This window comes from Sparus aurata, chromosome 9, assembly GCF_900880675.1.
Source record: "Sparus aurata chromosome 9, fSpaAur1.1, whole genome shotgun sequence".
NCBI classification, from domain to species: domain Eukaryota; kingdom Metazoa; phylum Chordata; class Actinopteri; order Spariformes; family Sparidae; genus Sparus; species Sparus aurata.
Genome location: NC_044195.1, coordinates 30,583,944 through 30,610,483, shown reverse-complemented (window position 1 = coordinate 30,610,483; position 26,540 = coordinate 30,583,944). Strand labels below are relative to the sequence as shown.

Here is a 26,540-nt window from a genome sequence, read left to right as displayed (position 1 = left end):
TTAAAGAGTAGCCTAGAATGAACTCCAAGTCATGTCCGGTCACTTTTGATATTTTTTTTGTTTGGCTCTTAGATTCAGCAAAGCGCTTCTCACATACTGATGATTGATGAGGACCTTTTGTCTCACTGTGTATGTGGCGTGCTGTTTTGAAACGTTGCCAGTGGAGGAATTCAGTTTAATTTACAGCAGAGGAATTTTAATGTTGATCTTAGTGTAAGACATTATGGATAAGAGCATTAGCTAAATACCTAAACTGACAAATTGAAGACATTGTTTGGAAGTGTTTAAAGAATCCTTGAGGAGTACTTGATGTAAAAATTCAAATATTTGTAAGTATGATTAGTCACTTTTGACCCGGTCTGCCGCCTCCAGGCACACACACACACACATTGTGCGTGTACACACATTAGCAAAAAGAAACGTCTTTTGTTGGGTTGATTGCGTAAAGTGGCCTGTCAATTACAAGCGATAGGGAAATATGCGGGAGGCAAAGAGAAATGTGGCGTTGAGTAAATCATCTTTGGGGGTTGAAGGAGTGAAGCAGCAGGGAGGTGAAACCACAAATACATCACCTTTTAACAAAACTCAGCGTTAGCCATCACGAGCTAAAGACTTGGCCGGGGACCAGGCCGCAAAGCAGAACCATCCCGTGGTGCTCACACTCTCCTTTGGCCTCATGCACATGTTTGAATGGGCTTTGTTTTGGAAATGCTTTAGGCCAACCATACATTTATATACTATAAAAAGACTCCCACTTGTGTAAGGTTTTACACTTAACAGCCAGCCTATCTCGACCTGCAGAGTTTCCATCACAGCGCTCAGATAAGCCTTCGCACCGTCTCGCGTTACCAGATCATGCAGGTCTTCTCATGGTCACATCGCGGCAAATCAATGTTAATGGAAACCCGCAGGGCGCTCAGCGCCACAAAGTTCACCGTGCTGTTGACAATGCCTCTATAGCAACACTGTCAACTGTAGCGAGGTGCGATCCAAGCGGGAGCAAGTCGAAAATTTCTCACTATTTGGTGAATTAAAAGCTTTGTGCACACTTCCAAATGACCAGGAGAGATCTGCTGTTTTAGGAAAACAAACCGCATTTGTGAGATTTTTGCGTCCACCGAGCCAACGCACATATACAGCCGAAACCACCGACTTTTCTTCCCATTCGAGCTTTTATCCGGGAATGTGGATTTTCAATGCTTCAAGGCTGACACTGATATCAGTGTTATTATATCAGAGCTGTCGATAGCTCATATTTTACGCTGATATTCAATCGGTTCATTAAAATTTGACCATAGTCATTTTCCCAAAAAGCCAATGTTTTTTATTCTTGACAGCAAATAAAGGACTGTGAAACAGCATTTCGACCAAAATAAGATATTAAAGCTCCAGTGAAACCAGACAAATTAAATCATTTTAGGGTCGGTGGCTCCCTGCAGCAGAAACTGTGAGACGGAAACCAACCTTGTGCATCATTTCTTCTAAATTAAAGCTCTCTGCGTTCGCCAAATCCCTTCCTCCCTTTCTTTCGCTCACGTCCTCGTGTCTTTCTCGCACTGTCGTGCACGTTATTGACTTCACAGCAGACAGTTTCATTCCACAGTTTAAAGGACAGATTGCAGACGGCTAACTGGTTCACTCCTGGAGCCGCGCTGTCTGGTCTCAACAGATATATACACAACAACACCTTTCTGTATGTCCTTGGAAATGGGACTGTTTGTGTGCCCGAGAGTGTTTGTGTATCACGCACTCCTCTTGTGTATATGTACAGAGACGACCTGACGGAGTGGAACAAGAAGAAAAATGACTGCAAGCTGCGTTCTCTGGTGTTGGTTATTTTCCATGTATGGGGAGTGCAAGGACGTCAAACACAAATACACCTGCACACACACATACACACACACACACACACACACACACACACACACTGACCTTCTTTTTTTTTTCCATAAATGCGACTATTGTGGCTCCATTGTTGAGATTCTGAGACATGAGGACTCAACATATCAGGCCAGTTTCACAAATAACTCTTTACATGTATACTATCAAGTTCTCGTCTCTGAGTGAACACAGAAGCCACCTGACGCGGCCGATGCGGCTGAACTGCACAGAGATCCACTCGCACGTCAGTCTTTGCACGTGTGGATAGCTTTCCATTCAGCAGCATTCGTGCCGGAGGAGTTTCGTAGTTTCAAGCGAGGGCCTTAAACTTTCAGAACTGCAAGAATGAAATGATAAGATACAGTACGTGCAGTCTCCACTCGCGCCTCTGCAAGGGGATCGAAACGTGCTACTCTGAGGCTGCTGTACTTCCCCTGATCTACTCATTTTGGATAATAGTCACTCTAGTGTGTTTTTGCTGAAGTGACGCAAATTCAGTTTCTTACAGTAAGACGTCTGGCATCGACGGGTCCGACCCTTCTTTGCTAAAATTGTCCTCCTCAGTCGGCTGTGCAGAGCAGTAGTGAAACCACCTGTTTCCTGAGATACGTTCAAGATGGCTGCACTTGAGACGACGCCCATCAGTAATGTCACATTGTGGCATTGTTCAACATTTGTGACAGAATAGGTCACTTAGCGTAGACTCCCAGAACAACAAAATCTCATTAAACCCTTCCGATAATGACATGATGTGGACTTGTGTGCATTACATGCATCAAGTTTTGTACGTTTGCGTAGGTTTAAGCAAAAAATACAGTATCTGGTTAAGTTTAGGTGCCACAAATAAATGATTTGCTTTCGGAAAAGATCATGGTTCGTATTAAAATAAGTTCTATCCATTCATGACACAAGATGCATAGATATGTTGTATCATTACATACGGAAGATGTTGTACGATACGTTTCGTAAATAAAAACCAACACTGACTTTTCAGTTTTCCAGTGGGACACAAACAGCAGTCTACTGTGTTTGACCCATTCATCCACCACAACCTCCTCTCTGAGTGTACTGAGACTTCATACCTGGTCACCTAACTTCCTCCTTTGCTCTCGATGTAATTACCACTCGAGGTCGCCATCAACATAAACATCGGGTGGTTTTAACCATCGGAAACAATCGACCAGTGTTGTCACTTTGCTGTTGGTGCCACTGGGCTTATCAGCGCCGTTCTGGACAGTTGTTCCGCTAGGCCTCATCTATGTTCTGCTTCTTGGAGAATACGTGCCGACTTTATTTTTGATAGTAGCGGAGAGAAGCCACGTCAAGCTGCACAGAGCAGCTCGAGCCAGGCAGGAAGTCAGACACAGGAACGGAAGACGGCATCTGGCAACATTTCAAAATAAAACATCCTGAGCAGACTTGTGACGTAAAAGCACAACAAAAGTCTGAAATAATAGCTAAATAATAGCAAGAAAAAAAGACATCTTCTCAGGCCACTTCACAAACGAGGTGATGGAGGTGACCGGTGGAATCGAGGCGTAACTGCGTCAACAGTGATGGACGTTGACTCCGGGGTGAATCTTTTCCAGCAGAAAGTCGACCAACAGAATTACGTAACCAGTGCTGCTGGGCTCTGTCCTGTTTTCGACGTGAAAGCAGAGCTCTAAGCCTCGGTTGCTGGGATGTGTTGTGATGCTGGCCGCTGTGCGAGTGTTGAAAACGCCAGTATTTTGAGGGGGAAGCAGTCTGGGGAGTTGCGGTGCCAGGTGATGAGTCTTGTGGCATTTCAGACGGTGGTTTTTCCGTGTTTTTCTTACCACCACCCAAAAACATCATTTAAACAAACTTAGTTCTTGTTTCAGATGGACGGAGGGTGGGACGGAGGGAGGAGCGGACAGATTGATGCATGAACTGATCTTCGGGGAATTGAGATTTGCATTGAGCGAAGGATTGGGGGGGAGAACATTTTGTGCCTTCGTTGGTGATAACGTGTATCGTAGCGTACATCCTCGTACTGGGAGCACATTTTCCCCGTAATTTGTCATGCTGTCTCTTCATCCATCACCCCGTGCCCAGCTGAGATTTGGCGGATGCATCATTAATCCACGCTGCTTCACTGTCTTAATCCCGTTCATTATCGCTGCTCGGGGTTTTTGGCCACAGGAGCTCAGATTTATGTCTTAGTTTGCCCTCGCTGGGGTTTTCTGCCGCTCCTGTTGGTTTTGGAGGGAACACTGACTCACCGCAGCGCTTCGCTTCGGGAGCCGGCTGGTGAGAAGCTTCACCATCGCCGCTTCTTCTTCTCCGGGTGCTGCAGGTTTCGCTCGCGACCACCTCGTCCCCACCTTTTGTGTGTCGAACTTCTGGGGGGAAAAAAGAAAACTCTGCTTCAGATGTTTACTGCTGAAAGATGGGGAGTTGATAGCAGGGATGGAGGCATGCGAAGGAGAGGAGAAGCCATGGAAAAAAAAAAAGAAAGAAAGAAAGAAAAGAAACAGTCCAGATATGTAAACAGTGGCGGTTGTGGAACCCGACGACGTCCTCCGTGAAGCGAGTTTTATAGAATCACGGCTGAGCTGAAGTGAAGGAAACACTAAACATGTGCCACGCTAATGTTGTGGTGAAAACAAATCACATTTATGAGGCTCGTGCCAAAGAAAATACCCATGTGAATTCAATTTCATACAAGTGAGATTATGTAATTATCCACTCGCTAATTCCACGGAGAATGTGTATTTTTAGACGCGGCGGAGAGCACCGAGCTGTGCGTCTGCAGCTCTGATGACATTAATCTATGGCTTGATGTGGTCATCTCTCTCTGATTCCTCCCTGCAGAGGACATGTGAGCGAGCTCCTCCGCCGGGGCTTATCATTGCTAACAGTGCCTTCTAGTGGTCGACCGACGCGAGTAAATCACTCCTCTATGGATCCTCAGCCCTGCAACATGCGGGGTTGGGTAAAACGATAGCCACGCTTAGGAAATGGCTGTGGCCGTTTATCAAGCAGTGAGTGGATCTGGGAAGGACAAGCGGTATAGCTTCCTGACACCACGCTATTGCTAAAGAAGAAAAATCTGCCCTGAAAGCTGCAGAGATGGAAATAACAGCCGGAGGAGGAGGAGGAGGAGGAGAGGGGGGGGAGCTGATTTAGAGCGCATATGTGGTGCGAGGCAGAGCGCAACACACGCTGAAGCCATCAGGTTATTCTGCATACAGGCTATAAAATAATAGAGCACGGTTGCACTCAAGTTGTCAGGCTTCAAACTCTCAGAGCTCGTGACATCCTCTCCCCTCGTCTGTGTTCCTCTGCTCTGAGAGGAGGAAGCAGGGAAGAGGGGAAGAGGGAGAGGAAAGGAGGTGGTGGTGGGGGGCGGCATGTTGGTGGGTTTCCCCTTTGGCTCCATTTGTAACACAAATGGTGTCCAATGCAAGCAACAGGTGCAGGAGGAGCAGGTATCCCTCCCCCAGCGAACAAACACAAACAATCAGCACGGTGGAAAAATATAAGAATTACAAATCCAATTTTTTCCTTTTTGCTGACTGATTGAGTGCACGCCGGGTTGTTCCGGGGGTATGTAAAGCGACAGAATCCCCCTTTTTTTCTTTTTTTTTTTTCCTTTTTCTTCATGTTCCAACCGTGAATGCAAAGCAGCCAAAGCTCCCACACAGTCCAGCTTCTCCTCACTGAGGATATTCCACCGAACCCCCCCCCCCCCCTCTGTGACAATGAGGCACTTATGACTGGAGCCTGCTGGGGGGGGGGGGGGGGGGGGGGGGGGGTTCGAGGGTTACCGGTGGTTTATCCTCTGTGGCCGGGAGAAGAAACTGTGATGTAAAGAAAACGTTTCAAGTGTTCAAACAAATCCACAAATTCTGAAACTCCGGGTGGTGATGCACATGATTTTCACTCTGAGGAGAGTTTCTCATCTCAGCCACTGTGAGAGAAGGTTTGAGTGTGTGTCGGCTCCTGCAAGAGTGACATTTCTTGCAGCTCCAACATCTCTGTGAGAGGTTTTCTATAAGGCGGAGAGAGAGACTGAAAAAAATGTCTGGATGACGGTTCTCTCTCTCTCTCTCTCTCTCGTTGCCTCTTGCACCTCGGCGTCAGTGCAGCCTTCGGGGTGAAAGAGCGATCCTCCTGCTGCTGGAGAGGAGGAGGAGGAGGAGGAGGAGGAGGAGGAGGAGGAGGAGGAGGAAAAAAAAAAATGTTTGGCCGCCTGCCAAGCCGTGGAACAAGTGCGCCTCCCTTCCCTGCTGTTTAGCGTATTCATAGTTAGGGGTTTGGGCTCGGCTGTTTTTAAAAAGGCAAGGCAGCTCTCAAGTTGATCAGTCTGCTCTGAAAACTTTGTGGCGGAGAAAGTACCGGGAGTCCAAACTGCAGGGGGAGAAGAGAAGTTTGGAGATTGTGTGCAGCAGCAGCAGCAGCAGGAAGAAGAACTGCAGCGGGAGAAGAAGAAGAAGAAGGACAATAATATCTCCGGAGAGAATCATAGAAACGAATATCTGTTTTATTTTGAAAGAGTTTTTTTTGTGTTGTTGTTGTATTTCTGCGCGGTGCAGAGCCTGTAATGAATGTGTGAGTGTGTGCGCGCGTGTGTGTGTGTGTTTTTTTTTTTTTTTTTTTTTTTAACTAGATAGCACCACTCCTGGATAAAGACTATTGGCTTTAGCTTTAAAAAAAAAAAAAAAAATCGGATTATCTGACTGAGGCATTGTGCTCATTAGACCAGGCTCCTTGTTTCCCCTCCTCTTCGCATTTGAGGGCTTTTTTTTTTTTTTTTTTTTTTTTTTTATGCTGTAAACTGAAGAGAGCACCAACGATGTTTCTGAGTTTTTGCCTCTTGGTGACATTTATCTTGGGGCTGTCCGGCTGCTTGGGCTCATACGTGCCGTGCGAGCCTTGTGACCAGAAGGCGCTGTCCATGTGCCCTCCGGTCCCGGTCGGCTGCCAGCTGGTCAAGGAGCCGGGCTGCGGCTGCTGCCTCACATGCGCCCTGTCCGAGGGGCAGGCGTGCGGCGTTTACACCGGGACGTGCACCCAGGGCCTCCGCTGCCTGCCCAGGAGCGGGGAGGAGAAACCCCTGCACGCCCTTCTCCACGGCAGGGGAGTGTGCACCAACGAGAAAGGATACAAACCTGCTCACCCGCCCATAGGTAAGACGCGCACCGGCCGGCTGGCTGAATGCATGCTTCACGGAGCAAACTTCATAATGTGGCTGCAGGGTTTCATGCAGAAAAAAACAAAAAAACAAACAAATGACAGCAGGGTCTCCTCTCTTGATGATGTTCTTGTCCCGTGTGGGGATCCACTGGCTCCTTCACGATCATGTTCTGTAGATAGAATGGTTCCTGTGATCAGCGCGCCTCCTCCTCCTCCAGGGACCCCCCGGTGGTTCCCTCCTCACCTGGGCTGTAGACGCGCTCCTGCAGAGCACGGGGAGCCGGTGCCGCTGCTCTCTGACAGACCGTTTGTCTGACAGATGGTTTGAGGAGCCATCTGATTAACTTCTATCCGCCCGCCTTGATTAAACTGGCTGCAGGAGCTTATTCCTCCCCTCCGCTCCGCTCCGCTCTCTCGGGTCTGTGTGCGAGAAACGCGCCTCCGGGTTTGTGTCCGCTGACGCTGATGGTGCTGTCCGTTGTGATTTCTACATCTTTTATGTGTGTGTGTGGTTGTGTGTTTTTGCGGGTGGCTGGCTCATCTGTTGCGGGCGGCTCGACGCTCCGTTACGCACACGCCGCGTCCCGGCTGATCTGCTCCGGTGCGGGACAGCGCGGCTGTCAAACTGCGGTCCCAGCACGACTCGAAGAGACGCTGACAAGCATCCAGACAGCTCTTAATCTGAAACATTTCCCTTTTACAAAGCGGTGCTGACTGTAAAACGCACTTATTTTCACATATTTCACCGCGTCAGACTTCCCGAAAAGCGCTCCGTGCGCTCCACAGTCGGGGATACCGAGAGGGGGGAAATGTGGGAACCCTCTAAGTGGAGCTTATTCTGCAGATTGCCGCCTTTAATATCCTCCTGCTGTAACAAGTGTCTGTCAAACGCCTCTGTTTCCATCCTTTTTTCACGCGCCTTTCCAATATCAGAACTGTTAGAGAGGTAAGGGGGGGGGGCGACGCACAGTTTCTAAATCATCTTATATGGAAAAGGAACGAGGTGCCACTCCACAAACCTCTTGTCCTCTTAAAGCGCAGATTTCAGATGGATGGAGGTCTCCAGGCTGCCCCTCAGGAGTCGGATTACCGCTAAAAGCTGCAGTGTGCGTGAGAGGGAGAGACACACACACACACACACACACACACACACACACACAGAGAGAGGCAGAGTCCTCAGCCCTGAATGATTTAAGACATTTCGAGGTGTAGCAGAGAGGTTCGGCTGTCACTCAGGAGTTTTAGCAGCTTGTCAACAACTAGATAAGTAGGTGGGAACCACAAAGGTTTTGGCCGCACGCCTCATTCTATAAAACGGGCCGCCACTGGGCTCGCTGGGGCCGCTGACAGAGTCCCCGGGGCTGTGTGCACCCTCACCTCTGCTCCTCATGAAGGTACAGCGCGGTGCGGTTCGTCCACAGGTTTCAAAAAAGTGTTGAACGCTGACAGAAAGTTAAGAGAAGGAAGTGTGTGTGTGTGTTTCAACAGTGTGTGTGTGTGTTTCGACTGTGTGAGCACGTTTGCTCACATGTACACTTGGGCGGGGCCGTGTGGGTGTCTGGGTGTGCATTGTGTGTGATTGTTGTGAGTGATGGCACCTCAGGCAGTTTTTGTCTCACTCCGGCTGTGAACACACACACACACACACAGAACCTGACTTCTTTGTTGGCCCACAGAGGTAATCAGAGCATCTTTTCCTGCCTCTGGCGGTGCATTCATTGCATGAGCGCTCAGTCACAAGGCAGTGATTCAGCAGAATGCCTCTGGCTCCCTCTTTCCTCTGAAGGGCCTTCTGTCAAACGGCTCCGCTGCTCTTGATGGGCGCTGGTGAGGTGAGCTTCTGGTTTCCTGCGGTGTGGGGTTGCAGCTGTCTTGTGTGCTGCCTTTGCACCAGCTGAGCAAGGCAAACACAGGGAGGAGGAGCTCAAGTGTCCGCGACACTCGGGAGGCCATGAGAGCCGCAGCCTACTAAATATTGACTGGGGCGGCCAAACAATGGGGGGGTGGAGGAGGAGGAGGAGGAGGAGGAGGAGGAGGAATCTCGACACTGCCCCCTCCCTCCGCTGCTCATGTAGGAAAAAGAATCCTGGCCATCACTCCTCGTCTGGGTTTACGTCCCAGCGGTGCATTAATTCACATTTTGCTCCTGCGCTGCGATCCCAGGAGTTGTTTGGATTGTAAGGCGCAGGAGGTGGCATGTGCTTTGGGGGGCACTCAGACTTTGTTAGCCCCCCTACGAGTGAATCGGAGCCCGGAACGCTTGCCAACAGATATGACTTCATAGCAGCAGGCCCCCTCGTCCTTCAGGCTTCTGAAAGGGCCTTATGTTTTAACAGATTGCTCTGTGCCAAGAAACAAAAGATGATTAGGGAGTGGTTCCAAATCCAGAATACTCACACACACTCACACACACACACACACACACACACGGACACACGGACAGAAATACTACGCCCCTTATTAGCATAGCAACAGGAAACCTGGTGCCTTTACTGACAACTTTAATACTTTACATTTGTCTTGGCACTTTGCATGTGTGTAGATGTAGATTTATTTCAGCCGCAGAGACAGTTTGAATAGTTAGTGGTTTTTCTCTTGTCACATGTCCTTGTCATTGGTATTTACAGTCGTGAGTGAGTCGAGCGGCTGCAGGCTCCCGACGCTTGCCAGAGAGCCTCACATATGTACAGTCACAGTGCTGCTGCCGTCTCTTCCCTGAGCGGCGTGCGGAATCGCTTGTCACCGCACACTTTTTAAAAAGCCGCACAACTTCAAGAGCCGCCGTCTGCTTTCGCTGCATCTCCCGACGCAGCTGGCTCTCGGGGTCGCAGCGGAGAGAAACTGAAGCAAACGTACACTTCGACTAATGGCAACCAGCCACCGTACCTCGGACGTTGCGTGCCCCGCACAGACATGCCACGTTAGATATAGCTCGGGCCACGTGTGGTCCCAGCTGCCTGACGGCTTCATGATGGGCTCATGCGAAAGGAAAGACTGTATTTGGCTTTCCGTCCGTCTCACCTTGAACATCTGAGACAGTGCAGTGAAAGCTTAGCATGCTGCAACTGATCTGTTGCAGGTGCTCGGGCGAATTATTCCAAAGGTCATTTTGTCAAGATATCACATGAGGGACTTGAAGAAAAAGCGTGCAATTCATAGAAAACGTTGACGCCGCCTCAGATGTGACACCGACACCGCCGATGTGGAGCCGGGTTTGTCTGCGCCTGGCGTTTTTTTTTTTTTTTTTGAGGTACAATGTGATCAGACTGCAGCAGTGGAGCTGTCGCTGGCGAGCACATAACCTCATTGGCATGCTTGCCTGATTTCTCCCTATAAAACTTTACAGTGGTATTTGTACAGCTTATTGGTCACTGACACCTAGCCCGCTGGTGGCAACAGCTGTGAAACAAATCAGCGCTCGCTGCAGTCTTTCTGCGCCGGCAGCATGTGATTCAGGAAAAAAGGCATTGATGGACCCATGCTGGGCTTTCAAATGATGTCACATGTGTTTACACCTGACCCGTGTACTGTAATCTCACCTCCAACACCTGGTTACATGCCAGCATGGTGCGAGGAAAGGATCAGAATCATCTCATTGTGTCTCCAGAGGAGCTTTCTGTCCTACTTCACAGTCACACGCAGGGGAAAGAAAAGGTCTTTTCCTGGTGAACAATAGAGGCTCCGCTGAGTTCTTCGAAATCCTGGAGCTGCTCGGGAGAAGTCTACCTTTCCATTGTTGAGCTAATCTTTGGCATTGAGAAGTTGCATAATCATGGAAACTGAAGGCGTTTGTTTTGCTCTAAATCTAAGAATCAGCAGTGACACAGACAGCGTTCAGCGGGCGGTGTCGCTCGTCCTCGGTCGCGCCGTGATTCACACCGAACCCCGCAAAGAAAAGCATCGACCCCCAAATTAACGTTGAAGTTGACTCTCTTTCGCCCACTGTGATGGTTCTTTTTGTGCTGCTCGGGGATCGGCTTTGTACAGTAACATCCAGGGAGCGCTCGCCAAAATAGCTGCTTCTGCCTCTGGGGAGCTGGAACATCGTCACACCCAGCAATTGTGTTGTGGTGATGGTGACCCAAAAAGAGGTTGCGTCCGTCCGTGCGGCTTGTAGCAAACCCAAACCCAGATGTAGGATGAGACCTCAGACCAAAATTAGGAATGTACAGTAGAGGAGCCGTGTGCCTCGCTCTGATAATGCACTTTTCAAAAGGGGGCTGGTTGCAAAAAAGGGGGCTCGAGCGTTTTATTTGCACTGCGGAAGCCGCAAACGGGCCGGAGAGTTCGCTTACCGTCAGCAGTGTTTTTCCCTCTTGGAAAGTTTGTGCATCCTCTCGTAAGTCCTGTTATGCCATTTTTTGCAATCCTTGAATTGTTCTTGTTGCTATTTATACCGTGCATTCAGAAAAGCAGGAAACTTTTTGATTGCAATGAGCATATTCTGCGCGCACAATACCACGGGGAAGAGCTATTTCCTGCATCTTTCAGAAAGCCGATTTGAGGCCGCGAGAAAGAAAATCCCACGGAAGCGACAGGACGCGAGGGTCAGAAAAAAAAGGATTCCTTTACAGAGAGAAAGTCCACATTTTCTTTCCTGACCGACGTGTTTGGAATGGAACCTTTTCCGGTCACCAATCTCTTAATCTTCTGATGTAACTGGGCTTTGTGTGCCGCTGTCAAGTCCTGTGTGAAGGCTTTTTTTTTTTTCCCTGCTGGGTTTGATGGATCATCCTTGACGTGTTTTACTCCAGTGATACTTACCTTTTGCACACAACTTTGCCACAGGTTTGAAAACCCTCTGTGACCAGCGTTCCTCCCTTGACGTCACCCCTCAGCGCGAGGCCGGTTCACACCTCTCTTTCTGCTCTAGAAAGCTGCAGGGTTATCAGGCCGTGGCCTCGCTTTTCAAATATTAAGCAGCGGAGGCGGTCTGAGGCTGGAGGATGGTTTACTGGCCTGGTGCTTTATATGACACGGGGCCCTCGGGCTCATTTATCCCCACATTATCTTGTCCTACCCCCTGTTGAGATTAAACAGCACCTTTTATTCCCCGACTCTCTTACATCTTGTAAAGATGTAATTTCAGACGCAGCGCAGAGACTTGACTTAATCAAAGGCAGGACATAATAAATGTGGTGTAATGCCGGGAAATCCAATGAAAGGTGAGAGAATCCATTGTCCTGCCTCTCTCCCTCTCTCCCTCTCCCTCTCTCTCTCTTTTTTTCGCCATCCAAATGGTATTATTATAGTCTTAAAGATGCAGTGGAGAGAGAAATCCAGAGACGGGGTAGCTTACCTTTCACGCTTGGACTGTCGCCCGTAAGAAACTTGGGATATTCATGAAGCATAATTGTGTGCAGATGTTAATTTTTAAACAGAGAAGTATCAGGTGCACCTCCTTTGGCTACTCGGCCTCCTCTCGTCCTAATGAAATCTTTAGCTCGAGCACAGAGAGACGGAGAGAGAGAGAGAGAGAGAGAAAGAGAAAGAGAGGGAGATAGCAGCACAGCTTTGGGCTCGGCTGAATGGAAGAGCTGCACATGACTTGGCTCACTTGGCGCCCGTCCAGCTTCTTGGCTGAGTTTCAGGAGTTAAACACAGACCCTCTAAGCCTCCTTTACAAGCTGGGTACCCTGAGCATGGAAAAACTGAGTTTTGTGGCCGCGATGAAGAGCCCACTTCAGAAAAGATGAATTTGGTGATTTTTTTTTTTTTTTTTTGTGAGCCGGAGGAGAAAATGAGCCAGACACCTTTTTTTGTCTTCAGAAACGCAGATGAAAACCCTCCTCTTCTTCTTCTTCTTCTTCTTTTCTTCTTTCCTGTCTTTTCTATCCCGCGACACTCTCTAAAAGAGGCGTTTTTTTTCTCAAAGCGACCGACTCGTAAGGTGAATATAATTGATGTGCCATGGCTCAGACCTCTCTCAGTCTGGCCGTTTATATGCTCGAACGAGATTACACACGAAACAAGAATGCACGTCGAGAGAGAGAGAGAGAGAGAGAGAGAAAAAAAACACACACACAAAAAAAAAACAGCGGCCCGTATTTTCGACAGCTCATTCCATCGCCAAATATGTGGCATTTTAATCAAACGCCCCGAGAAATTATTGGAGCGCGCGGCAGAAAACGAAGAGTTTTTCCACAGCGGTCACATGCGTGGTGTACACAGGAATGCTTGTTTGACGTATTTATTTATAGCGAGTAATAGCCTCGTAGTCTGAGCGGGGGAGACACAAGGACATATCTAAACACAAACCAAGGCCTGCCAAGTCATGAGTTGTGAGATTAATTTCAAAGAGACGGCAGTGCAGCGCAGAAGCCAAAGACCCAATTCTGGTAATCACCCTGCCCCCCCTCCCTCCCCTCCCAGAGACTCCAGACGCTCATGCTGTGTCAGGCTCTTTGAACATCAGTTTTCTCGGAGCTCGTGTCCTTGTTACGTCTCGGCGCCTTTCGCTACGGCGGCCGTGGACTAACAGGCCGCTCGGCAGAAGCTGCGGCCACTTTGCAAAATCACCTTTTTTCATACTTATTTCCCTACAAGTGTGGAAGCGGGTTTGACTTTCAGCGGCAGTTGGCCGGCCGTCGCCGAGCCAACATTCCTCTCTGGTTCAGCGCGTCTGGCCCCGTGCACCACGGCGGGTTTCCTTGTCAGATAAATATAACCAGGGTCATCCACTGGCACCATCGCCTCGGCCAGTTGGGGCCTGGCAAAGTCCCCACAATAACTCTGTACTTATGGTACTGCTAAGCCAAGGGGGGGGGGGGGGGGGGGGGGGGAGCTGAGAGCTTCTTTCTGTGGCCTCAAAGAACCTCTGGCTAGGGGTCCAGGCTTAAGAGGCTGAGCCCCAAAGATAGGAGGTTGTGGGGGGTGGGGAGGAGGGAGGATAGGTTGAGGATAAAGGACTCCAACCTGTGAACATCCTACCGGGAGAGGACTCTCGGATGCCTGAGACTGCAGTGCCCCCTGGGGGAGCTGAAACGAGTCAAAAGGAGTCCATAAAAAAAAATGTGACAGAAATGTACAAGCATTTATACGAGTCCGCAGAGCAACTGGATTTTCCTGAGCCTGACATATGAATCAGTTTTAACGCGGGACACGTCGCCGTAAAGTTACGACTCTCAGAGGCCCCGGTCGCCGTTGAAGTCGAGCGGTCCAGATAACGTGTTAGCAGATTTTCCAGGCACCGGCGCGGGCAGCCGTGCGACATGTGATGCAGTTCTCCCGACGTGTAGACGGGTCTGCTCGCTGGCAAACACCTCGCTGCCTGGTGTCTGTGCATCTGTATTTATGTCTGACTTCAGCTGACTTTTTAAGACCGACATGTCTCCGGGGTAGGGCATTAAAAGACAGGATTTGCTTTGCTTTTATGGCGGCAGTATTTATCAGCTCCAACATTTATCCTTTAGCTATTAAACGGAGTGGAGGAGAAGGGTGTTGGGTGAGAAAAGCCGAGTTTAAACTCATGCGTTGGCTCGTGAGTGTTCATCAGCTGTCGATCAGCTCCAGCCTCTCCCCTCCTCTGTAAACAAATGGGAAGCAACAGTTGGTGGCGTAAACCGCGGGAGGAGCACCTGGTGCTGTGCTCACGTGAGAAGAGCCGACAAGATGCAGAGCGTTTATGATTTATGCAGAGAGCAAATGAATTAACAAGCAGCGTTACGACAAAAAATACTTTATTGTTGGCTTTTTTCAGGTCGTAACACTCGATTACAGGTCCGAGATCAGACGTGAGCTTTTACAGAGACACTTAACATTCCTGAATTTTACATTCTGGTTTGAGGAAAATAATTTAGTTTCATCATGAAAAGAAAAACAAAACTCTGGAGATCAAATAAACAGATGTTCCACAGAAAAAACAGCGAAGTTTCTGAGATTTGGTGGCTTGAGTTTGGTGTAAATTATTACTTTATGACCTAAATCTGCAATATTTCTCTTAAAGCTGCACAAATCAGTATTATATATATTCTATATATAAAAAGGTCAAACAATTACCCAACCCTGCGCTTCCCCTCAACTCTGTGAAGCATTTTACCTACTTTCAGCTCATTGTTTTGGTTCTCAATGCTTGGATAAACACTTAGCACCCTTACTTGACCAGCAAGAAACAGAAGTCAAACAATGTTAGCAACTAGCTGGTGAACATAACGGAGCGCTCAGCAGCTGAAGAGTCAGATATTTGCCTCAGGAGTCGGTGGAGACCAAAACAGAGCCAAAAAATGTGTGAATACTTGACTTTTATCAGCCGTGTGGACTGAAACATGGCTTTGAACGAAGGCTAATGTCTGTTGGTTGTGTTCAGAAGCAGCGTTGATAATAATCAACCGTGTTGTTGTTGTCTCCGGTGCAGATCGCGAGTCTCATGAGGACGCCATAACCACAGAGATTACAGAGGAGCTGCAGCCAGCCAAAGTGCCACTGCTTCCCAAAGACATTGTGAACAGTAAAAAAGTCCACGCGGTGCGCAAAGAGCAGAAGAACAAGCTCAGCAAGCAGCGCAACATGGGCACCTCCATGGATTACTCCCCTCTGCCCATCGACAAGCATGAGCCTGAATTTGTAAGTTTGAACATTTCTAGACGGTGGTGGCATCTTAAAGACAATAATGGAAGCTACGGAATGACCTGTAATGACTGTGTGGCGTCATCATAACCCCGTGTTGTCGTTCCCCAACAGGGTCCATGCCGGAGAAAACTGGATGGGATCATTCAGGGAATGAAGGACACTTCTCGTGTAATGGCTCTGTCTTTGTACCTTCCCAACTGTGACAGGAAAGGGTTCTTCAAGCGCAAGCAGGTGAGACGCCTTTTGAATTTGCATCGATATCTTGTTTTTCAAAGAGATTCATGAAGCAGAAGTAGTCTGAAGAGCTTTTGGAGTCATACGTTTTACTGACTAGCGTTAGCATGTTCCTGGCTGGTAGCTTAGGCATTAGCATAACAGCTACAACAGTTCGCTACCTGTTCAAAAAGTGGAAATGGTAACTTCAGACATTTTTTAAAAGCTTTCTGTTGCGGTCCAGTTTTTACTCTAACATCTTATTTCTTGTGCCGCAGTGTAAGCCATCTCGCGGACGCAAACGAGGCATCTGCTGGTGTGTGGACAAGTACGGCGTTCAGCTCCCCGGCACGGACTACAGCGGCGGGGACATTCAATGTAAAGACCTGGAGAGCAGCAACAACAACGAGTGAAAAAGTGGGCGGAACCACCTTCGACAGCCCCGTCCCCCCCCTCCCCCGCCCCTAACCACCACGTGACCCAGGGCCCGCGCCTCCTCTCTGAATCACACCTGTATGCTCCGCCCTCCGTTCACTTCAAGAAGTTTGGTTTGTTTTTTTTTCTCAAATCGAAAAAAAAAAAAGAGGAAGAAAAAAGAAAATCCAAAACGAAAGAACAGGCTGAACAAAAGACACCTGTATTTTATTTTTTTTATTTTTTATTTTATTTTTCTGTCGTCGACCAAGCACTCATCTCCGCATGAGGGGAAAAAAAAAGTCCCAGAAGATTTCACCATCGGTCCCGTGACTGTTGCCCTCGTGGACCTCCCACCCCCCCCCCTCGTACGAGGCAGGTCCGCTGGCTGCAGGTTCCATGAAAATATATGCACCCAATGGATATATTTTTTATAGAAGCTGGGGGTTTCAATACAAAACACTTTGTATGATGTAAAAAAAAAAAAAAAATTAACACGAAATCATTGTGAAGAAGAAGAAAAAAAATGTTGAGTTCTTTTAGGCCGTGGGAACGCGAAGCCGCCGCGGAGAGCTGACGATTGGCTGACGAGTTAATTTGGTTTTTTTTCTTGTCTGTTTTCCAAAAGAAAAAAAAAAAAAAGAAACAATAGATGGGGGAATGCTGTAACAGTTGACTCTATCTGGGTGTGTGGTTCTGTCAGAGCACTTATGAATAGGGGAACCTGCTTAGATACGTGTAACTTCACAAAATGATGCGAGCGTGAATGTGTGTGTGTGTGTGTACAGTGCGAGTGTGTGTTGGTGTATGACGGAGTGAGCCTATTACAAAAAAAAAAGAATGTCCTTTTTATTTTCTCTTTCTCTTTTTGATTTATTTTTTTTTGTCACAACAAAGTATTTGCTAGCGCTTGAAGTGGTCTTGGGGCTGGCCTTCTTTTTTTTTTTTTTTTTTCTCTCTATATAACCGATCTCGGGACGCGTTTTGGAAACAAGAGTAAGCAGATCGTCACAGATGAACCTACGTTAAGTGGCTCTTCGACAATGAAGCTAGCCTGATATGCCAACTGTGCCTATTAAAAAAAAAAACAGACACTGCCATGCAGGGCGACACAGAGCTAAGAGAGAGCGCTGGCTCTACCGGCGAAATAAAAAGACGAGTGTTTCCAGCTTAAGCGATGGGACTCGAGTTTTGACTTCGATCTTTTTGGAGCTGAGTTGCATAATCAAAAAAGAAAACAAACTTGCCAGTCAGGCCAGTTGCTTCTCTGATTCAGTTGTGTGAAGTGTAGTTTTGTATGGTTTTGTTTGTGCTGTTTTCTTTGCCTTCAGTGAAGTAAAGACCGCCCACTTTTTTTGAGCCATGTTCCTTTTTATCAAGTGGTTTTCCCCCCTCAGTACTGCTACTACAGTGTAACCACGGTGTATTACGTTACTTTTTAAATATAGTTATTGAATGTTGTTTTTTCCTGTAGAAACATTAGTATGACAACAATGTTATTGTGCTTTTGGGAAAAAAAAAAAATGAAAAAAAAAAAAAAGATTTCTAGCCTGTAAACGAATTTGAATAGGTCCTCGATAGCCTGTCAGGAAAAACAAAAAACAAAAAGATGACCCAGAGTCATGATGACGACAGGGCAGTCAAAGAAGCTAACCCTCTGGAACCCTTCTGCTCACATGCCTTCGAGACATAGGTTCGACGCCTACATTTTAAGAGGAGCATGATAAAAAAACAGAAAACAACAACAAAAAAAAAGGTTACAGGTTATAACAGGGTCGTTTTTTTTCTCTCTCGGTGTGCAAGTCACAGTGCCTTCCTACATGCAGATACATTTAAAATAGTGACGTGAAAGTGACATGGATATCACACGGGGGCGGTTTTCCTTTCTTTTTTTTTTTTTTTTTTTTTTGTCAGGCGGCCCCCGCAAAGCTGGAGCCGATACTTGATTTAAAAAAAAAAAAAAAAACATCAAGAGGTTTAGTTCTTATCAAGAGAAGACACGGTGAATGGTAGCTCCTGTGAATGGTGTCAGAAAAGGTCCGTTTGTAATCAGAACCTCGGGGCGATTCTGGACAAGACTGATGTGTGAGGACCGGCTTTACGCCTCCCTCTTCTCTTTTCTTTGACAACCAATAAGCTAAGATTCATGCTTTTTTTTTTTTTTTTTTTTTTCATGTGAATGCCAATGTGTATATGATTGCCAGAGAGGGGAAGCCCGAAAAAAAAAAAAAAAAAAAAAAAAAAAAAGGATGCTTGGAGGTTAAAATCAACATGTGCATCCTTTTTAAAAATGGCTTCCAGTTGTGAATATATATTATCAAGGCTCCTCGTCCCCCCTTTTTCACTTCCGACACCAAATCCCCACCACCACTTTCGAAAAAATAAATAAATAAAAAGCAGCTTGCACTTATTTCAGTTAATCACTATTTGATATTGACACACAACGACGTCCTAAGATGTGGTATCATGAAGTTAGTGGAACTTAAAAAAAAAAAAAGAAAAGAAAAAAAAAAAAGCAGCCACAAAAAGCTAAATGTTGTGTTATCTTGTGCTTACCTTTTTGTTTTAAAGGTGGTGCTTTGAGGTAATATATGTCGACAGGGGCTGTGCAGCCCATGCCTGGGACCTCCAATACAGCAACATCTTTTAGGGAAAACAAAAAAAAAAAAATAGATCGAAAAGTAACACAGAGCTAGAGATGTTCTCATGGCCAATTGCACAGAGAGATGAGATGGAGAGAGGGGGGTAAAATAAAAGAAAAAAGAGAGAGAGGAAGGAAAAGAGGAAGAGCGAACGCCATGGGCGCTGGTCATAATCAGGGCCTAGCCACTTCCCCGATACGGGGTCACCAATTGCATGACATTAGATACAGTTAGCAGGACAGTTACCAGGAGTCATGGAGATCTGGGGAATGCAACACTTGAACCAGGAAGATGTAAAAAAAAAACAAAAAAAACAGTGAATTATCTGAAATCTGGGATCAAATCAAGCGTGAGATTCAGAGTTTATCAGTGACTTCCTGCTTCCTCAGGTTTCACATCTCCTACTTGGTTTTTAAACTCATCTTCACATTTCATACTTCAGTAGTACAGTAACGACAGTTCAGCTTTTTTCCGAGTACATAACACACTTTCTGGATGTAATGAGACAACACAATTGGTTTTGTTTTTTGTTTTTTTTGTTTTTTTTTTCATAATTTGGTGTTCACTGGCTTGTGAATTAGACCCATCGGTGGCAGGAGGAGAAGTGGGAAATAAAACAAACAAAAAAAAAAGGTCAGCATTTGGATCTACATAAGACAAATAAGAAAAGAAAAAGACAAAAAATCTCAAATTATTAAAGTGAATATCACTGTGTAATATTTATTCAACTTGTAATTTATGTACTCTTTTAACCTTTGTCTTTTTTTGTTATGACAAAGCATTTATTTAAATAAAGTTATGTATTCATTTACGCACTCTCTGGTGAGGATTTCATTTCTAGCGTCGCGTCGTTACAGAGGAGCAAGTTCAGCCACCGAATTGGCTTGATAAGTAGAGTTTGAAGTGCAATCATCCTGATAGTAAGCGCTGACTAATCTCCGAGGCACGAGCTGATAAACCTCTTAGACATAAGTCTGAGACACCCAGGCGAGCCCACAAGGATCTCATGCAGCATGCAGCAGGATGTGACTTTATAAAGCTGTGCCCGAGGGTAAGTCACCTGGTTTTCAACACCGTAGTCGAAAAAGATTGCACAGGAACAAGGAAGTTATTTAACGTGAGTTTGAACTTCAAGGCCGGGGGGGAGGTGGGGGGGGAATAACATCTAGTGGGACCAGCTCACTATTCAAATGACTGGGAAGGAAAAGGGATTTGTAGCCTGGAGCAGGCTTCATCATGTTATGGAAAACCTCTTTATTAGGACTTGAAGGCTGAGCGGACTCCCCTGAGACACACCCATTCACAAAGACTCACACACGCAGATAAAATGTGAATATTGATACACAAGGTTTGGACTCAGTGTGAGAGACAGATACAGAAAGTTATTTTTTATGCTTGTTTAACCAGCATTATGGGATACCCTGGTTGAATACACATTTAATACACATGTCAATTGTATCACAGTGAAAATAGCTCTCAATTAGCGTCAGAATAAAGGTTTGTGTTCCTAAGTTTCTGCAAAGATACATAAGCTAAAACATCACATTTTATTTATGTTGCAATGTTTTTTTTATGTTTTAGGTACAAGAACCCCTCAGACCGGGTTAGGAAAACACCACATTTTGTCTTAGAATAGCTGATTCGGTCACAGCAAACACAGCTGGAGATGTCCCAGGGTCTTTTGATGCCACAAAAATGGCTGCAGATGTTCCAACTTGCTGTCAAAAATAGAAGTTTTTGACGCCACAGACACAACTTTTAATCTTCCCGAGGTCTAGTTTAAGAATAGCAGATGGTTTCATGCTTACAAATGTTGAAATGCTGCGGTTGCGACACAAAAGCAACGACTGGATTAAAGATGCATATGTAAGAATTGTCAAAAGCACATACAAAGGGAGAGCATCATATCACCAGAACAACCGCTAGATGCTGCTAACTATAGCTGCTGTTAGCTAGTTAACTCTGTTAGCAGAGTTAGCCATGCAGCTAACAGCCCAGACTGGGAGCCTGGAGTGGCATTACGCGGCACGGGCTAGTTGGTTAGCATGCTAACTTTGGTAGATATCTCTGCAACACAATACCTGATGTCATTGGCATAATGTCAAAACTGTTATTTATTCACATTTTGTTGATGATATCAGGTTATTTTTATATGTTTATAACAGAACTTCTTACATTTTACACCTTTTAACACTTATTCAGGTAATCAATATTTACCATGAACATGATGGACACTCGTGAGGATCCAATAAGGAAGAGATCTAAGGATCTGTGCATCTCTTCACGGCGGGGGCGGTCACTTTTGATCCCCTCCTGGACTCCAGGAAGTGACAGACTGGGACGTTTCTTTTTTGGGGGGCCACCAAAAATCTCTCCCTGGGGACCTTAAGACTTTGACCAGCTCCAGATGTGGGTGACTGAAGCGGGGCATGAAAGGGTGGAGGGCCCAGCAGTTCCTGTATTGCGAGTAGATCAAGGCAGCCGTAAAGGTTGTTGTGGCGTGTGTGTGTGTGTGTGTGTAGCAGGGAGGGCATAGACTTTGACTTCGGGGAGGAGGAAACATGTGTAGAAGATTTGATTTGTGAGGCAGTGAACATGACAATTACTATTTGCCTTCAAAGAAACTGACAACTGCACTTAGGACTTCAAAGCATTTATGCCCCTTTTATTACATAATTAGGCCAACAACGTCGGATGGCTGCGTCTAACATCGACTCACGCACCTCGCTCCATCCCAAACCCCAGTCGGACCGCTGTGGCAGCACTCCTGCGCCGCTCAGACGTCAACGCTCTGCAACAAAGGTTGCACACTCCTCCCCTGCGCGTGCATCGATGTCATTACACAAATGATCTGCGCTGTGAAATCACATATAATAGCTTTGGAGGCGCTTTCACTTGCCCCGTGCATCGATTTGCCCGTGGCTCATATCATTAAATGTGACTTTTAGAAAAACGATGATGGGGGGCATTTAAAGACATAAACGTACAAATGGCATGCAGATGTTTACACTGCATAATTGGGATCTTTGCAAAATCACCGCTTGTGCTCTTGTTTTAATGCTATCTCTTAAAGAGGTAATGGTGGTTCTTTTCATCACCGGGACGGAGATGAAAGGAGATTTGGAAGAATGTACAGCGGTTGGGAGTAAATCACATGACTTAGCGGTGGAATCCTCCAATGCTGGTGGTAGACGACGGCAGACAAGTGTCTGCTAGTTCCCATCCAAGCCCTTTCATCAAAGATGGACTTAGACCCGGAATCCCAAATGGAGGGTTCCTCATGCAAGGATCGGATGTGACTGTGAGAACCACAACTGCATGTTAAGTAAACCAACTTTGAGATTAAGATTTGACATCCTACAAACCATAAAAGGCAGTTATAAAGCTCCTGTTCTGGCTGGGATACACTGCAGTCTCTCAGGCAGGGACGCAGCGTGGAGTCCTGTACTTCACCACGGTCTGGTAGAAAAAATAACTTAATAAGCATAATAGGTCTGACTGAGGTAGAAACACAAAAGGTCAGGCGGGTCGTTGTCTGGCGCTCTCAGAGAAAGGCAAAGAATATAGTCGTAAGTTTACTGGAGCACCGAGATTTAGGCAACAACCTTCAGTGAATGAAGAATGTTTCTTCATCAGAGTCAGAGTGTGATGTTTCTCCTGGTATCATTGTGTAACCAATCTCCAGGGATAGAGCGATCTTTGTTATTATTTTTACCAATTGAGGCCCTGGAACAGAAGTTTGTCTTTGAGGTTGAGGATTTCTTTAGGTGCCGTGGATGTAGGCTAAACAAACACCAACAGAATCATCACAACAAATCTTGGTGATGTATGTTTCCATAATTATGTTGGAACTTTACATGTATTTCTGTTCTAATTTCCATGTTGTGTTGGACAACACTGTGCTCCTGGTCTGGTTGGGTTCAGGCACAAAAAACACTCAGTTCAGGTCATCATGTGTTGGTTTACTGGGACTGGTGCCCTCTCGGATGTCTGTATGGTAAGTAAAACATCATAAAGTGTCCTTCCAATGGACAAAACATGGAAATGAGACAACTTTCTTCACGTTGGTGCCCTCTTTTCATTTTTTCGGCTCCTGCCTTTGAAACATCCAGAGTCCGCCGCTGCTTACCTGGTTCCGCTCGCCAGAACCTCATCACAAAACATTGTCGTGTCAGAAACATCCATTGGTTCGCGCTTACAAATGTTGAAACACCATCATGTCAGCTTGGCAGCCATGACACGTGGAAATATTAATATGACATGCATGAATCACACAGTTTGAAGGTACCTGTGGTTTGCAGAAATATTTAGTTCTGGCTGACAAACGCATATCAGCTTTAAGAAATTACCACATTCAATATATTCTTTTGTTCTCGCCCCCTTTCGGCACGGTGCAAATATGAACGTGCGTAACCACATCTGTGCGGATTCCCGGCAATGTTTCACTCTGATTATAGAGAAGTGAAATCTTCCTCTGGGTAAGTTACACAATGTTCTGTATTTCTGTAAAAGTTTTTTTTTTTTTTTTTTTTTTTTTTCTGAAGCACAACACTTGTCTCCTTTGTCCACGTTCAAAGATAAATGTCTCCACTGTTGTACTTCCTGCTTACATTGGAGCACCTTGTCATTTTAACGAAGATAAAACAACAATTATTTTGTTAACATTCAACAAGTACAGCTTCCGTGAGTCTTAGACACAGACCCACCATCAACATATCAAGGGAAGTTGTTGAATGCTAACAAAAGAAATAGTAGGCTGAAAGTAGGGCAGATCTTCGCCTCTCTAGGCCAATACACGCACATGTGCTTTTGCACATACACACTCTCACACACAGCAGACAATCACGCTAGCACACACATACACCCCCCCCACTCTTATTCCCACTGCTAAACTACCCTCCTCGGCCTATTGTGCCCCGATGTATCAAACGCAAAACAAAAGACACTTGTTTTGATTTGTTTTCAGAAAAGGCCAGCTTCAAACTACCATTAAATGTGCTGAACGACCCGAGGACGCCCCGAAATCCATGTGTGACACCAAGCCAAGCTGTCAAATTTTTAACAGTGCGCTCCCTGCCAAAAAACCCAGCATTAATAAGACAAAATAAAAAGAAATTAGAAGAGAGGAAAAAAAAAAAAAAAGAGAGGACAGCGTGTCACACAAACTGAACAAAGCTGTAAAGCTGCAGCTGAAAGAGCGGTTCTGGGCCCGGTGCTCGGCTAACTGGCACACTGGCACATGTATAAGGTTACAAGGCCAGATCGGTCAGGAGTGCTCTCATATGATACACTTTTGGCCAGAACTTCAAAGAGGTCTTTCTTTACACCCCGGTCCTGAATCATTCTGACGGAGGATCAATGGCGACTTTTGTTTGGGAATGTTTTTTTGCAAAAATCAGCCACGGATCATTTGAACTTGAACTAAGTGTAAAACTTAACGTATGTTGAAACTGTTGCCTTTATAATCAGAGATCCAGTGGTGTGCCCTCTTGGGAGCCAAAACACTTGCTAAAGTGCCCTCTTGGGTGGCAAAAACAAAGGCTAAAGTGCCCTCTTGACAGCCAAAACATGCGCTAAAGTGCCCTTTTGGGTGGCAAAAACATACGCTAAAGTGCCCTCTTGGGAGCCAAAACGCGCGCTGAAGTGCCCTCTTGGTTGGCAAAACACACTAAACTGCCCCCTTGGCTGGTTAAAACATGATAAACTGCCCTCTTGGTTGGCAAAAATGTGCGCTAAAGTGCCCTCTTGGGAGCCAAAACGCGCGTTAAAGTGCCCTCTTCAGTGGCGAGAACGTGCTGTATGTGCCCTTTTTTTTCTTTTCGCCCCTGCCCTTCAAAAAGTCTGTGCATGCCACTGCAGAGATCTCAGTCAGTCTGTGCAACAGTGTCTTTTACAACAATGCTCACATGTCGTGTGTTTATTTAAAGAGTCACGGGTCGTTATCATTCCCCCTCTACAGGCGTCATCTCGTCCTAATGTAACTATACCATAAACTACACACCATCTTGCGTTGGGATCACACCTGTTGCATCACCCGTCAACGTGACCACGTCTGACCCGTGACGACTGAATAGTCATTACTACATTATTACATGAGAACACACCCATGTTACTCAGCCTTCGTTTGTACCTCAATCGTAAAGACTCAACTGATTCTGTGGAAGTTCCTGCAACAATCGGTGCCTCCAGGAAGAATCTTTTTATCTTTTACTCTGATCCTAACTACACACCTGTAATGATTCATGGCTCTATCCTGCACAGTTATCTATCCACAGTTAGACAGACAGACAAGGTGAAAACAGCACCAGCTACATTAGAGTGGACAGAAATGATCAGAACTGGCTTACAGTAAAAGTGTTACCGGGCTCTGAAGTGGCCCATTTCCTACTTTCCTAGTTCTGGTCCCCTTGCTCAGATGACACCCATCTTCGAACTGACTCCATTGTGATCTCTACTACACATCTATAAAGTTCTGACTGCCTCTCACATGGTTGTGACACTTTCACGCTGACAAAAATACATGAAACATCTGTCATAATACTCTGAATCACTTCTGTGACAGTTTCTGCTACACGAGGTGTCTCCAGGACCACCGTTTGCCATGATGACACCCACAAAACACAGACTCCCAAGATGAAAGCAACACCAGCTGATGCTGTCAAAGCTGGACACAGTCCACAGCTCATGTTCTGTGCTGAAAAGCTGAAGCTACTTTAAGGCTACATTTTGGTCGCCAAATCGGGTTGGTTGCTCTGCCAGTGTGTCTGTCAGGTTTATTGCTGGTGTCGTATCTTTGCTATGAACCCACACAAGATCGCTCAGATGTGTCTCTCTGCCACAGCACAGCGAGGAGATACTCTCTGTGGAAACACTGAGGGAATTTGGCACAATGAAGACATTAAATCTGGAGAATATCCACGTGATTTTGGTAACTTTTCGCAAGAAACCAACCAGTGTAGTCCTGCTAGGAAGTTCACTTCAGTACAGAGAGGAGGGACGCGTTCAGGGACCAATAACTCTTTTACGTATGGCATTAAATGTGACTGATGTACTTTGAGTTTGGTCTGAGAGGTTGACCACGTGCAGGTTTGTTTCTATGTCGCTCCTGGTGCGCTGCTCGTTCTGTTTAGGATATTATTAGAGATTTACAAGCACGATTAACAAATACATTGTAAAATGATATCCAAGCAAACTCATATTCGACGCGTCGAAGGTTTCGTTAATCATTATAATTAACAACTGTAAAAATCTCAGCGGGATTTATGAGAATGTCACCATCACTTTAACCGAACGAGGACCTGTTGACCTGCCAGCAGGTTATGAAACTGATGTTCTCAGTCACGTGTCAGCGTTTCCAAATGCTCCAGTAATTGCGGCAGGAATTAAAATATATAACACACGACTTTGCGAAGATGCTGCATCTGCTCGGCAATCGACTTACTGTGTGTTTTTCTTACATAGGCTGCAACGGATTACAGATGAAAACTTTCCATATCATCCATCAGTCACGTTGGCGTCGTGCTCGGCTGTCTCGGGGACGATAACAGCGGATCGCTTGCAAGAATTGTTCCAGCGCAGCCTGTGAAAGTGAGACATGATGTGTCCCTATACATTCATTGACATTAATAGCGCCCGTACATCCCTCCGCTGAGACTCCATGTT

The 26,540-nt window shown here is 46.2% G+C and overlaps 1 protein-coding gene across 1 annotated transcript; it reads left to right on the top strand.

Annotated features, from left to right (window-relative positions):
- The first annotated feature begins 6,087 nt into the window (after positions 1-6,087).
- On the top strand, positions 6,088-19,689 carry igfbp5b (insulin-like growth factor binding protein 5b). Its single transcript, XM_030427942.1, has 4 exons — positions 6,088-7,034; positions 15,395-15,603; positions 15,721-15,840; positions 16,101-19,689. Exons 1-4 carry the CDS (start codon positions 6,701-6,703, stop codon positions 16,233-16,235), a joined length of 798 nt encoding a protein of 265 aa, XP_030283802.1. The 5' UTR covers positions 6,088-6,700; the 3' UTR covers positions 16,236-19,689.
- The last annotated feature ends 6,851 nt before the right edge of the window (positions 19,690-26,540 follow it).